General features: G+C 40.9%; 1 protein-coding gene across 2 annotated transcripts; it reads left to right on the forward strand.

Moving 5' to 3' along the window:
• The first annotated feature begins 797 nt into the window (after nucleotides 1-797).
• On the forward strand, nucleotides 798-13,532 carry SYF2 (SYF2 pre-mRNA splicing factor). 2 transcript variants are annotated; one of them, XM_081055990.1, is made up of 7 exons: nucleotides 798-922; nucleotides 1,149-1,259; nucleotides 1,763-1,888; nucleotides 2,343-2,460; nucleotides 3,322-3,412; nucleotides 4,150-4,248; nucleotides 12,753-13,532. In XM_081055990.1, the coding sequence occupies exons 1-7, from the start codon at nucleotides 893-895 to the stop codon at nucleotides 12,916-12,918; spliced, it is 741 nt and encodes a 246-aa protein (XP_080912116.1). In that variant the 5' UTR covers nucleotides 798-892; the 3' UTR covers nucleotides 12,919-13,532. The 2 variants fall into 2 exon arrangements, with proteins under 2 accessions (XP_080912116.1, XP_080912117.1); XM_081055991.1 differs by having other exon boundaries at nucleotides 867-922; nucleotides 1,149-1,389; nucleotides 12,753-13,531.
• Nucleotides 13,533-14,963: the final 1,431 nt, after the last annotated feature.

Below are 14,963 nucleotides of genomic sequence, written 5' to 3' on the forward strand. Positions count from 1 at the left end.
GCAAGATGAGAAATTGTACCAAGAGTCTATAGATTCAATGCTGTCCAATAGAAATATGAGAGCCACATTAAAAAAGGTAAAAAGGTGAATCTGTTTAATGTATCCCAGTATTTCTAAAATATTTCAATATTTAGTAATAGAAATACTGTGATATTTTACTGTTGTGTGTGTGTATGTACTAAGTGGTGTGATCCAGTGTGTATTGTACACTTAAAGCACACCTCAATTTGCCCTAGCCACATTTCAGGTGATCAGTAGTCAAAGGTGGTGTGGGAGGCTATTTTCATATATTCTTGTATCCAGCGCTTGACTGCATTCTCTTCACTGTATCCCTGCTAGGCACGGAAGAGTAAAACAGATGATTGGATGTGTCTGCTCTCCTGCAGTTTACAATGTTTATGAGGGAAACAGAACATGAACAAAGAGAAATATTTTAACGCTATTGAGAAAATTAAAATGGTGCCACATGCCAGTCCCAAGCAAGGGTCTATGTGAGACAAGGTAGACGGGAGACTTATCTCGGAGTAGGTGACACAGAGGATAAGGGATGAATAGAAAGCACTTCCCGCTCAAGGGAGCAGCACGCAGTTATGACTACCAGGCTCCGTTCGACCATTCCTTCCTAGCTGTCCCCCATCGAGCACTACCCGCTCTTTACTCCCCACCTCGCCTCTCCTCTCCCAACCCTTGCCTCTGCTGCTCTCTGCGGCTGCTCCAAGGCCCTGGCCAGTCGGAAACAGCTCACTGCTAACGGAGCCGGGATTGGTCCCAAGATCCCGAGGCTGCCAGGAAGGGGCGGGGCTTATGGTAGGTAATTAGTATCTATCGGCCTGGCGGACTGAAGGCTGACGGAAGTGCTATGTGTTGTTGCCGGAAGTGAGAAAAGAAAGTTATGATGGCGGCTGCGACGTTCGCCGAGGAGGTAAGTGCTACCGGCTCTACGCAGTTTTTTTCTGCGAGAGAGTTCTGAGGGACGGCGGGGGCGGGAGGTGGAGGAGATACTTGGGTCCCGGGCCAGGGAGGCGCAGACACTCTGGGGTCCGGGTCAGCGGTGAGGGCCCGGCCCGGCCTGTCGGCGGGGGATCGGCCTGGGCTGTTCCAGGAGAAGCCGAGCCGTTTCTGTCTACATCTGCTCCTCCTTGCCGCAGGTTCCGGGGGACGGCGCGGAGGAGCAGCAGCCCCTCGCGGCGGCGGAGGAGCTGGCTGCCCAGAAGCGCGAGCAGAGACTGCGCAAGTTCCGGGAGCTGCACCTAAAGCGGGTGAGTCCTCCCCGAGGCCACCTGAGACCTCTCACCCGGACAGGCCGGTGCGCGTTTGTGGAGCAAGGAGGAGAAGCTCAGGCAAATGGAAGCGTTTCCCTTGAATTCATCAGGATCAGCAGAACTGAAAGTAGAACGTCTTTCTCATCGTGTGGTTTCGTATTTTCTCAGGCCATCTGAAGTCTCAGGTGCCGCTGTGGTAGTCCTTCCCCACTTGGTGACGCTGCCCCATCCGACCTTAAGGAACCTGCTCCACGGGACCACAGAGCCAGTCAGAGGCAGAGCTGACGTTAACCCCCAGGCCTCTGGAGCAGCGAACCGGGGCAGCTCAACACGTTTTTCTTGACCTAATTGGGCGGTTCCCTTGCTTAAAATCCTTTGATGGCTCTCTGTTGCTTTTAGGATAAAGTGGGGTCCCCTTACCTGACCCTCAAAAAAGTCAAGATTTGTCTCGGTTGATTTTCACGTTTCAGCTGATGAACCTTTTGTGTTAATGGTTTTAGAATGAAGCTCGTAAATTAAATCACCAGGAAGTTGTGGAAGAAGATAAAAGACTGAAGTTACCTGCAAATTGGGAAGCCAAAAAAGCTCGTTTGGAATGGGAGCTACAAGAAGAAGAAAAGAAAAAGGTTAGGAACTTCTGCTATCTTCGTAAGTGGGTTACTCAATCTTTCTGTTGTTTTGAGACAGTAGAACACCTCCTCTGGAGCTAGACTGCCAGAGTTCCCATCCTGGCTCAGCTTTTTACTAGCTGTAACACTTTGGGTAAGTCTCTGTTTTCTCATCTGTAACATGGGGACTACGATAGTAATTATTTGAGTTAATTATGAGTTAAATGAGTCAATGCATGTAAAACATTTAAAACAGGGTCTGACACCTACTACACATTGAATAATACTATTTTTTAAATCGCTGTGCTTGCTCCATGTATACCATAGAAGATTCCTGAATTTCCTTCTGGTAATCATTATTTTACAAGTATTGTTTAATGTTTTTATTAAGCCTTCATTCAAAAAAGATCAAATAATTGCTTCTATTGTAATTGCAGGTTTCAGCTTTTTTTCCTTTTTTCTTTTTTTTTAGGAATGTGCAGCAAGAGGGGAAGATTATGAGAAAGTGAAGTTGCTAGAGATCAGTGCAGAAGATGCAGAAAGATGGGAGAGGAAAAAGAAGAGGAAAAACCCTGATCTGGGATTTTCAGGTAAAATTGGCTTTTACTTTATTGACTGGGCCTGTTAGATAAGCATTGCCTTTAGTGTATCTGGTTTATGAAAGGATATGCCTCTTTTTTTTAAGATTTTAATTGGGCAAGGGGAACAGGACTTTATTGGGGAACAGTGTGTACTTCCAGGACTTTTTTTTTTCCAAGTCAAGTTGTTGTTCTTTCAATCTTAGTTGTGGAGGGTGCCATTCAGCTTCAGGTTGTTGTCCTTTCAGTCTTAGTTGTGGAGGGCACAGCTCAGCTCCAGGTCCAGTTGCCGTTGCTAGTTGCAGGGGGCACAGCCCACCATCTCTTGCGGGAGTTGAAACCAGCAACCTTGTGGTTGAGAGTACTCACTCCAACCAACTGAGCCATCCAGGAGCTCAGCGGCAGCTCAGCTCAAGGTGCTGTGTTCAATCTTAGCTGCAGGGGGCGGAGCCCACCATCCCTTGTGGGACTCGAGGAATTGAACTGGCAACCTTGTGATTGAGAGCCCACTGGCCCATGTGGGAATCAAACCGGCAGCCTTCGGAGTTAGGAGCATGGAGTCACCGGGGTCTAACTGTGTGAGCCACTGGGCTGGCCCCAGGCTATGCCTCTTGATGGAATATTCTCTAAGGGGTATAAACCTAAGAAAAATATAAATATATCTCATAGGGCAGAAGTAAAGGCTGTACTTTACTCAGCTGGATTTTTTTGTTCTTTGTGGTAATACTAATTAAAGCTTGTATTAGCATCTTCAGAATAGAGGCTATGCTTAGATTGCTGTCTTATGCATATAGTACTACTAATAATTTTTTTTCTGAATAGTAATGACCAAATGAGGAAGTATATTCCCTCTGATTCTCATTTTATTTTTAGATTATGCTGCTGCCCAGTTACGCCAGTATCATCGGTTGACCAAACAGATCAAACCTGACATGGAAACGTATGGGAGACTGAGAGAAAAGCAGTAAGTTGACAGGATTAATGCCACTTTTCTTTTTTCCATCCTGAGGTGACATAGATGATTGTGTGGGTGTATATACGTATGCACACACATACGTAAGTACACACTTTAATGCTTAGGCATGGGTTATCACCAATTGTCTTAAGAAAGATGTCTGGTCTTGACAACACTATTTATTGCTCACTCCACAGCAGTTAAGCTAACCACCTGGTTATCTTTCTAGCTGGGCATTCTAAGACTGGGTGTTGAGTGTTTAACACCAGATCATCACAGTTACTCAGATATTGTAGGAGGCAGAATGCTTTAGGGCTGGATGGGTGAACTTTCTCTGTGAAGGACCAGACAGTAAATATTCTAGGCTGTCACAACTACTTAACTCTGCTGTTGTGATGTGAAAGCAGCCTTAGAGGATACATAAAGAAATGGGTGTGGCTATATCCCAATAAAACTGCAGAAACAAGTGGTAGAGTTTGCTGACCCTGGTCTAGTGGAAAGAGACCTAGGAGGAAGTCCTTTGATCTCTGGCCCTTGGCTCTTTCACTTGTGGAATGAAGGTGTTAGGTGATTTCATAGGTCCCTTCCAATGCTATATTTTCTATCTTTAAGAAAAAAGATAAGGTCTGATCCCACAGCAAATATATGTATATATTTTATCTCATCGTGAATGGTTGTTTAGTTTGAAATTTGAAAATGTGGAGCACTTATAGCATTACTATAAGTCCATTTCACTGTCTTTTCAGTGGAGAAGAGTTTTTCCCAACATCCAACAGTCTTCTTCATGGAACACATGTGCCTTCCACACAGGAAATTGATAGGATGGTCACAGATCTGGAAAAACAGTAAGTACTCAGTAGAGCAGCTTGAAATTTTAAATGCTTAAAGGCAAAATGGACGTAATGAGCTTAGAATGAATAGACAAGTGTTATATTTGCTAATTTCTGACTTAGCATCTATAGTCGTTTTGGAAACAGACTGCAAGGATGAGTTGAATCCATATGATTTGGAATGGAGAAGCAAAATCTTGATGAAATTGAATTGTTATACAAGTAGTTAAAGCAGGGAAAGGTCTGAAAAAAATTATTCTTTAAGAACTTTTATTTAACAATCACTCTGCTATTTGATTTGAAGAAGTAAGAATGTTCTATTAATAGTAAATGTACCTTTGTTATATTTGGTTTTCTTTTTCTTTTATTTTTTTAAAGACTTTTATTGGGGAAGGGGAACAGGACTTATTGGGGAACTGTGTATTTCCAGGACTTTTTTTTCCAAGTCAAGTTGTTGTCCTTTCAATCTTAGTTGTGGAGGGTGCTGTTCAGCTTTAGTTGTGTCCTTTCAGTCTTAGTTATGGAGAGCGCAGCTCAGCTTCAGGTCCAGTTGCCGTTGTTAGTTGCAAGGGGCGCAGCCGCCATCCCTTGCGGGAGTCGAGGAATCGAACTGGCAACCTTGTGGTTGAGAGCTCGTGCTCTAACCAACCGAGCCATCCGGGAGCTCAGTGGCAGCTTAGCGCAAGGTGCCATGTTCAATCTTAGTTGCAGGGGGCGGAGCCCACCATCCCTTGCGGGACTTGAGCAGTTGAACCAGCAACCTTGTGGTTGAGAGTCCACTGGCCCATGTGGGAATCGAACCAGCAGCCTTCGGAGTTAGGAGCACGGAGGTCCAACCGCCTGAGCCACTGGGCTGGCCCTGTTTTTCTTTTTTTAATTAGTTTCAGGTGTACAAAAACAACATAATGATTAGTTATTTATACCCCTTGAAAAGTGAAAACCCTACTAGGTCTGTTGTTATTCATCTGACATCATACATAGCTATTACAGTACCATTGACTATATTCTCTGTGCTGTACTTTAAACATATATGCATATATATTTAATTACAGTTGACATTCAGTATTACTTTGTATTAGTTTCAGGTGTACAGCCCAGTGGTTAGGCATTTGTATAATCTGAAGTGATCCCCCCTCCTCTATAAATCCAGTGTTCATCTGACACTCTACATAGTCTTTACAACATTATTGATTATATTCCCCATACTCTATTTCACATCCCCGTGACCACCAATTTGTACTTCCTTACCCCTTCGCATTTCTCACCCATCCCCCAAAATCCCCCCATCAAGCAACTGTCAGTTTTGTTCTCTGTATCTATGAGTCTGTTTCTGTTTTGTGTATTTGTTTATTCTGTTTTTAGATTCCACATATAAGTGAGATCATATGTTGTTTGTCTTTCTCAGTCTGACTTATTTCACTGAGCATAATATCCTCTAGGTCCATCCATGTTGTTGCAAATGGTAAGATTTCATTCTTTTTTTATGGCAGAGTAATACTCCATTGTATAAATGTGCTACAATTTCTTTATCCAATCATCTACTGACGGGCATTTCAGTTGTTTGCCTTGGCTGTTAATAGCACTGCAGTAAACATAGGGATGCATATATTTTTTCAAATTAGTGTTTCAGATTTCTTTGGATAAATACCCAGGAGTGGAATTGCTGGGTCATAAGGTAGTTCTATTTTTAATTTTTTGAGGAACCTCCATACGTTTTCCATAGTGGCTACACCGGTTTGCAATCCCACCAACAGTGCACGAGGGTTCCCTTTTCTTCACATCCTTGCCAGCACTTGTTGTTTGTTGATTTATTGATGATAGCCATTCTGACAGGAGTGAGGTGGTATCTCATTGTGGTTTTTATTTGGGTTTCTCTGATGATTAGTGATGTTGAGCATCTTTTCATGTGTCTATTGGCCATCTGTATGTCATCTTTGGAGAAATGTCTATTCAGGTCCGCTGCCCATTTTTAAAAATTGGATTCTGTGTTTTTTTGGTATAATATGAATTTTTTAAAAAATCAATTTTGGATATTAATCCCTTATCAGATGTGTCATTGGCAGATATCTTCTCCCGTTCAGTAGGATGTCTTTGTTTTGTTGATGGTTTCCTTTGCTGTGAAAAAACTTTTTAGTTTGATACAGTTCCATTTGTTTATTTTTTCTTTTGTGTCCCTTGCTTGAGGAGACATATCAGTAAAAATGTTACTAAGGGAGTAACTGAGAGTTTACTTCCTATATTTTCTTCTAGGAATTTTATGGTTTCAAGTGTTACATTTAAGTCTTTAATCCATTTTGAGTTTATTCTTGTATATGGCATAAGAAGGTGATCCAGTTTCATTTTTTTGTATATATTTGACCAGTTTTCCCAGCACCATTTATTAAATAGACTGTTTTAATTCTTGCTTCCTTTGTGATAGATTAAATGACCATATAGACATGGATTTACTTCTGGGCTCTCCATTCAGCTTTGTTCTTGTTTCTTAGGATTGCCGTGGCTATTCAGGGTCTTTTATAGTTCCATATAAATTTTAGGATGATTTGTTCTAGTTCTGTGAAAAATGGCATTGGTATTTTGATAGGGATTGCACTGAATCTACATATTGCTTTGGATAATATGGGCATTTTAACTATATTGTTCTATCCATGCGCATGGTATATGTTTCCACTTATTTGTATCTTCTTTAATTTCTTTCTTCATTGTCTTATAATTTTCTGAGTACAGGTCTTTTACTTCCTTGGTTAAATTTATTCCAAGGTATTTTACTTTTTTTTGATGCAATTGTAAATGGAATTGTTTTCTTAATTTCTCTTTCTGATAGTTTGTTATTGGTATATAAAAATGCATCTGATTTCTGAATATTAATTTTACTAAATTTATTTATCAGTTTTAATAGTTTTTTGGTGGAATCTTTGGGGTTCTCTATATATAGTGTCATGTCATCTATAAATAATGACAAATTTATTAGGTTGGTGAGAAAGTAATGGCAATGTTTGCAGTTATTTTTAACCTTTTAAATCGCAGTTACTTTTGCACCAACCTAGTACTTCTTCGTTTCCCATTTGGATGCCTTTTTTTTCCCCCTTGTCTGATTGCTGCATACCCGTCTGATTGCTGTGGCTAGGACTTCCAGTATTATGTTGAATAACAGTGGTGAAAGTGGGCATCCTTTTCTTGTTCCTGATCTTAAGGGGAATGCTTTTAGCTTTTCCCCATTAAGTCTGATATTAGCTGTGGGTTTGTCATATATGGCCTTATTATGTTGAGTTATGTTCCCTCTATCCAACTTTACTGAGGGTTTTTATCACATAATGGATGCTGTATTTTGTCAAATGCTTTTTCTACATCTATTGATATGACCATATGATTTTTATTTTTCTTTTTGTTTATGTGGTGTGTCACATTAATCGATTTACGGATATTGAACCAAACTTGTGTACCAGGAGTGAATTTCACTTGATTGTGGTGTATGATCTTTTTAATGTATTTGCTGATATTTTGTTGAGGATTTTTGCATCTATGTTCATTAGGGATAGCGGTCTATAGTTTTTTTTTTTTTGTAATGTCTTTGCCTGGTTTTGAAATCAGAGTAATGGTGGCCTTGTAAAATGAGCTTGGGAACCTTCCCTTCTCTTGGATTGTTTGGAATAGTTTGAGGAGAATAGGAGTTAATTCTTTTTTGAATGTTTTGGTAAAGCCGTCAGGTCCAGGACTTTTGTTTGTTGGGAGCTTGTTAATTACTGATTCAATTTCATTGGTAGTAATCAGTCTGTTCAGATTTTCTGTTTCTTCTTGATTCAGCCTTGGAAGATTGTATACTTCTAGGAATTTATCCATTTCTTCTAGATTGTCCAATTTGTTGGCATATGGTTGCTCGTAGTATTTTGTTAACATTTTTTGTATTTCTGTGGTGTCGGTTGTCACTTCTCTTTCATCTCTGATTTTGTTTATTTGGGTTCTCTCTTTTTCTTGGTAAGTCTGGTTAAAGGTTTGTCAGTTTTGTTAATCTTTTTAAAAAACTAGCTCTTGGTTTCATTGATCTTTCGTATTGGTTTTTTAGACTCTATTTTGCTTATTTTCACTCTAATCTTTATTATTTCCTTCCTTGTACTCACTTTCGGCCTTGTTTTGCATTCTTTTTCAAGTTCCCTTAGGTGTAAAGATAAACTGTTGATTTGAGGTTTTTCTTGTTTCTTTAGGTCGGCCTGCATTGTTATGAATTTCCCTCTTAAGACTGCTTTTGCCGTGTCCCATAGATTTTGGGTCATTGTGTTTTCATTTTTATTTGTCTCCAAGGTATCGTTTGATTTCTTCCTTGATCTCATTGTTGACCTATTCATTATTTAGTTGCATGTTATATACTTTCTACGTGTATGTGTATTTTTCAGTTGTTTTCTTATAATTGATTTCTAGTTTAATACAATTGTCACAGAAGAAACTTGGCATGATTTCAGTCTTCTTAAATTTATTGAGACTTGTTCTGTGAGCTAACATGTGGTCTGTCTTGGAAAATGTTTCATGTGCACTTGAAAAGAATGTATATTCTTCTGCTTTGGGGTGAAATGCTCTAAAAATATCAATGAAATTCATCTGGTCTAGTGTGCCATTTACGGCCTCTGTTTCCCTATTGATTTTCTGTCTGGAAGATCTGTTCATTGATGTCAGTGGGGTGTTAAAGTCCCTTATTATGATTGTGTTACTGTTAATCTCTATCTTTATGTCAGTCAATATTTGCATTATATACTTAGGTGCTCCTATGATAGGTGCATAAATGTTTACTAGGGTGATGTCCTCTTGTTGGAGTGATACCTTTATAATTATGTAATGTCCTTTTTTGTCTCTTATCATAGTCTTCATTTTAAAGACTATTTTGTCCAATGTAAGTATTAGTACTCCAGCCTTTTTCTCATTTCCATTTGTGTGAAATACCTTGCTCCGTCCCTTTACTTTTAGTCTGTGAGTGTCTTTTGATCTGAGGTGGGTCTCTTGTAGACAGCATGTGCATGAATCTTGTTTTCTTATCCACTCAGCTACTCTTGTCTTTTGATTGGAACATTTAATCCATTTACGTTTAAAGTGTTTATTGATAGGTACATAGTTATTGCCTTTATTATTTGCATTTTTTATTTTTGTTTTCTCCTTTTTTCTGCTTAAAAAGGTACTTTTAACATTTCTTGTCATACTGGTTGATGGTAATGAATTGCTTTAGCTTTTTCTTGTCTGGGAAACTATCTCTCCTTCAATTTTAAATTATAGCTTTAATGGGTAGAGTAGGCATGGCTTTAGGCCCTTGTTTTTCATCACTTTGAATATTTCCTGCCATTCCCTTCTGGCCTGCAACGTTTCTGTTGAGAAATCAGCTGATAGTCTTATGAGAGCTCCCTTGTAAGTAACTAGTTGTCTTTCTCTTGCTGCATTTAGGATTCTCTGTTTTTCTTTAACCTTTGCCATTTTAATTTTGTTGTGTCTTGGTGTGGGCCTGTTTGGGTTCATCTTGTTTGGGTCTCTGTGCTTCCTGGATTTGTATGTCTATTTCCTTCTCCATGTTAGGGAAGTTTTCAGTCATTATTTCTTCAAAGAGGTTCTTGATCCCTTGCTCCCTTTCTTCTTCTGGTACCCCTGTGATGTGAACGTTGTTACACTTGATGTTGTCCCACAGGTCCCTTAAACTGTCTTCATTTTTTTAAATTCCTTTTTGTTTCATTTGGATGTCTTCTAAATCACTGATTTGATCCTCTGCTTCATCTAATCTGCTGTTGATTCCTTCTAGTGTATTCTTCATTTCAGTTATTGTGTTCTTTATTTCTGACTGGTTCTTTTTTATGATTTTTTTGTGTCCTCCTTTATGCTTGCTATCTTTTTGTTGAAATTCTAAGTTAGTTGATCACTCTTACAATCAGTGTTTTAAATCCTGTCTCTGCTAAGTTGGTTGCCTCCATTTCATTTAGCTCATTTCTTGTGGTTTTTTTGTTTCCTTATTCTGGCTGCCTCTATGTGTTTGCTTTTATGTATTAGGTAGATCTCCTGTGTCCCTCAGTCTTTGCTGAATGGTCTTATGTAGTATGTGTCCTGTGTGGTCCAATGGCGCAGTCTCCCTGATCGCCTGTGCATGTGTTCCAGCAGTGTCCCTTGAGTGTGTTGTGTGTGTTTTCCTGTTGTAGTTGTGCCTTGATTGCTTTTGGCTTGTCAGTGGGTGGGATTGACTCCCAGGCTGACTGACTGTGAGGGTTGGCTACACCCACAGTGTATGAGCTGCTGTGTGGGGGCTGACCCCTCAGAGGAGGATTCGCCCCTGCAGGCTCTTGTGCCTGTTAAGACCCCTCTTTGGGTGTGCCACTTGTGAGGCTAACTAGGTAGTGCTCTGGTGTGGCCTCTGAGTGTGTCATTTCTGGTGTCTCTTGGGAGGAGCTCCAATTCAGGCCAGTTTCAGTATTGCCTGTTACCTGCCTGCAGCTACCTGGTAGGAGCCATAAAACTATGTGATTGTCTGCTGCCTGTGCTGGATCTGGAGGCATGTGAGGGTGGCCTTGATGTGAACCAAGGCCGGCTGCCACCAGTAGTGGGCCTGAAGCAGCGTAGAAAAAAGTCCAGGGCCCCCTAGGCCTATTGCCACGTGCCAGCTGCCTGTAAGGCTCAGGGGTGAAAGAACCTCCTTAGGTGCGTGGGCTGGGCTGGTAGACCTGGTGCTGAGAGTGGTGCAGCACTAGCTGGGGGTGGGGAGGGGGGCAGAGTGCCAGGGAGTCATGAGATGTGGCTTGTGGTTTTTTACAAAGTTAATGCACATTCAGTTCTTATGCCAGTGCCTGGCCTGTGACCACTTTGCGAAATGCCCTTAGAACGCTGCAGCCAGCCACCAGTTGCCTCAGGCTGGTAAAACCCGGAGAGCTACCAAAGTGTGGCTGCGGCTCAGGTTTTGGGTCACTGTCCACTACCAGAATCTCCCTGGGCCATCGTGGGCTGTCTGCTGCTGCAAAAATCCTCTGTGGCTTGTGGAGCAGGACCCGCCACCCAGGTGCCCAGAGTGCCCCTGGCAATGTACCTCTAGGTGGGTGGGGCAGAGTTCCAGGGAGCTAAAGGGGGTAGTTGGTGGTTTCTACAAAGTCAGTACAGTCTTGGCTCCTGTACAGTGCTGTGCCTGCGACCACCCTGCAAAAACGCCCTGAGAAAACCACAGCAAACCACCACCCATCTCAGGCCGCAGGTTCCTGAGAGCTACCCAAGAGACACTGTGACACAGGTCTTGGGTTCCTGCCCACCAGCTAACGTTTCCTGGGCTGCTGTCAGTTGTTCACCACTGCAAACAGGCTTCCACAGCCTGTGGGGTGGGGGCCAGCAGCCCAGTGGTCAAGAGTGTCCCGGGCAATGTAGCACAAACTGTGTGGGGAGGGGGACGTCACCAAGGCGGTGCACACACATGGATTCCACCAGACCAATGTGGTCCCAGCCTTGGCCCTTTGGCCTAACCCTGAAAAGATGGTGCCCTCCTGTAGGCCACACGTGTGTCAGGCTCCACATAGGAACAACAGTGGCTTCTGTCCCTCCAGCTCCTGTCCTGAAGCTATACAACTCAGCCCTTCCCCACACGTCCCTGGGCCTCCTGGGCTGTCGCCCCTCCACCAGAGACCAGGTGAATGCTGGCAAGTGAGGGAGTCCTTGTGCGGGCTCTACGAGAGGGATTCTGGGTTTCAAGCCACCCTCTGCCCCACTGTGACGAGCAGACAGAGTCCTTGCTGATTTTCACTGCCAGATGCCGTGGGAACTCCTCTTCCTGGCACAGTTCCCTGGACTGGGGAGCCCGACGTGAGGCTGGGACCCCTCCCTCCTCAGGGATGACCTCTGCCACCAAGGTGTCCCTCCTGGTGTTTAGCCACCATCCATGTGCTTGGGGTCAGCCCACTTTGTGTCTCCCCCAACTCCTACCAGTCTTGATGTGGCCTCTGCTTTATATTCTTAGTTATAGGGGTTCTGTCCAGCTAGTCTTGAGATGACTCTTGAGGTTGATTGTTCTGTGATTTATTTGTAACTTTGGTGTGATCCTGGGAGGCAGTCAGCATAGCACTTACCCAATCCACCATCTTGGACCCTGCTCCTGTTTGCGTTTGTTAATACTGAAGGGGGGAATATTAGGCAGAGCAGAATGAATTTATATTTTAGGAGTTAATATGTGAAGTATTAAGAATAATTTCTATTAATACTGTGCACTCCTTTCTTATCAGCTGTGGTTATTAATATAATTATTGCTATCATCTTTTTTTAAGTAATACTTAATATGACCAGTTTCTAATAATGTTATCATTGCTTTTTTAGAAGCATTCTGAAGATGAGTTTGTATATTTACTGAGTTTCATGGTTCTTACCCAGGTTGTGCTGTGACTGAGCAGTTTTGACTTGATCTTGATGACCCTCACACCAAGTGTGCTATTCTAAGTGTACTGAGTCTATTAACTATTTGGCTGTGTTTTATTAAGATCAAAAAAGAAGGTACATTTTGAATTTTATGAATTGTTTTCTTCTCCCAGAATTGAAAAACGAGACAAATACAGTCGGAGACGACCTTACAACGATGATGCAGATATCGACTACATTAATGAAAGGAATGCCAAATTCAACAAGAAAGCAGAAAGGTTCTATGGGAAATACACAGCTGAAATTAAGCAGAATTTGGAAAGAGGAACAGCTGTCTAATCTCTTTCAGGAACTGTGTTTAGAAGCTTGAGAATGGAGTGAAAATTTCTGCGAGCATATTGAAATTTTCTTCAAAGTTACTCCAGTAAACCAGAATTCAGTCTATGCCTTCCCACTCAGCATTTAAAAATAAATGTTTTTTCTTAAACGTATGCTTCCCATGTATATTTCCAAATGTTTGTGCTTGGATATCAGATGTATTTCTTGTAGTGTACTTGTTTTGTAATAATCTACTTTCTACGAATTCTAATTACATTATTTTTCTATGTATTTTAAATGCGATTATTTAATCTTTAAGCATTTTGGACCTACGATTGCTGGCAGCAATCATAAACGCAGTCATTGTTGCTTTGAATAATGTTATGAATTTGATAAAATCTAGAGCTGGGCTCGGGAGTCATTTGGTGGTGTGGACTCTGAAGCTAAGGACAGTGATGAGGCGGCAGTGGCTACTGGAGGGCTGGTGCAGGCCCGAGGGAGGGCTGCTCATGGCCACGTTCAGGAACGTACAGAGCTGTCCTCTCATGAATATTGACCGTGTACTGTTTGTTCCCTTTTTAAAAAGCAAATATCTTGTGGAATAAAATCTCTACCAAACCCTCTGCTTATCATTTAAAAAATATTTGTATATGTGTGTGTATATATATATATATATACATATATAATATATATGTATATAATATATATTATATATACATATATAATATATATGTATATAATATATATTATATATACATATATAATATATATGTATATAATATATATTATATATATATTATGTGTGTGTGTACATGTATGTGTACAGATACACATACATGCTTCCATTCCACAACATTAAAAATTTTTTATTATGGGAAATTCCAAACATAGAAGAAGATAGAATAATACAATGAGTCCCATATACCCAACACCCATCTTCAATAATCATCTCATGGCCAATATTGCTTCATCTTTATTTCTACCCACTTGCCCCTCCATGACTCCCATGTTATTTGAAGCAAATACTAGATGTATAATTTCATCTATAAATATTTCAGTATGTATTTAAAAGATACTTAAAAAACCACAATCCTGTTATCTCAGCAAGTGTTTCATTTATTAAAAGTCCAGAGAGAAAGATTGGTATAATTTTTCCTGCATGTTGACTAAATTGCTAAATACCTAATTAGAACATTCCAAATTAAGAGAAATCTGAAACTCAGGGAATGTCACAAATATTTTAGCTTTAGTGTTTAAAGGCAATTTAACATGTAATACCACTAACGATTAATTATTCCCTTTTTAAATTTAGGTGGCACTTTGTTTTCACTTCCCTGAGCATTTCTGTGTGTAGTTAATCAGGTCTGGTTATGGCCTTGATGCTACCTCGGAAAATATATCGAATGTGTTTCTATTCCCATTTCTACTACCTTAGTTCAAGTCTTTGATCCTGAATGTTGTAACAGTCTTAAAAAATTAACTTCAAAAAATTGTCAAAAAGAATCTAGCAATGTTTTTAAAAGAATAATTTACTATGAGCCAGCAGTGTTTGTTTTAAGAATGCAAGAGTAGCTGCTTGGAGATTGTTTGGGTCTTGCCTAAAAATCTTAAAAGTTAAGACCTGAAAGAGTCAAACTGTAAGTAATTTACATCCTGTTAGTTGCCTCGCCAATATCAATTCTCGCTTTCTTCATTATCAATGAGAACCCTGATTTTTGTGAATTTGGTAAAATTTCTGAGTAAACACTTGCTTCCCCAGACTTACAGTTGGTCAATACTATAGTCCTGGCTGATACGATACCATCTAATTTAATCTGTGAAATCTTTTGCTTTCCTGATAGGGGAGTTGCTACTCCTTTAATTCCCCTTCCTTCTTCCTGCTTAGATCACATACATGAGGCCTGGAGTTGTAGCAGCCGTTTTGTGCCGTGAAGTAAGCATGAGGACAAACGGCAATGTGCTGAAGAGACATCCCTGCTGGCATTGCCGAGCAGCTGCACCAGCCCTAGGTGCCTACCTCACATTCCTGTATTATGACAGTAAATTTATGACCAATGCATGGTTCA

Source organism: Rhinolophus hipposideros, assembly GCF_964194185.1.
Source record: "Rhinolophus hipposideros genome assembly, chromosome: 8".
Classification (NCBI taxonomy): domain Eukaryota; kingdom Metazoa; phylum Chordata; class Mammalia; order Chiroptera; family Rhinolophidae; genus Rhinolophus; species Rhinolophus hipposideros.

What these genes read in the sequence shown, in the direction of transcription:
- SYF2 (XM_081055990.1), top strand. Translation starts at nt 893, where the DNA reads ATGATGGCGGCTGCGACGTTCGCCGAGGAG. An exon ending in CTGCGACGTTCGCCGAGGAG is followed by an intron (nt 923 to 1,148) that starts GTAAGTGCTACC and finishes TCCTTGCCGCAG; the next exon opens with GTTCCGGGGGACGGCGCGGA. An exon ending in AAGAAGAAGAAAAGAAAAAG is followed by an intron (nt 1,889 to 2,342) that starts GTTAGGAACTTC and finishes CTTTTTTTTTAG; the next exon opens with GAATGTGCAGCAAGAGGGGA.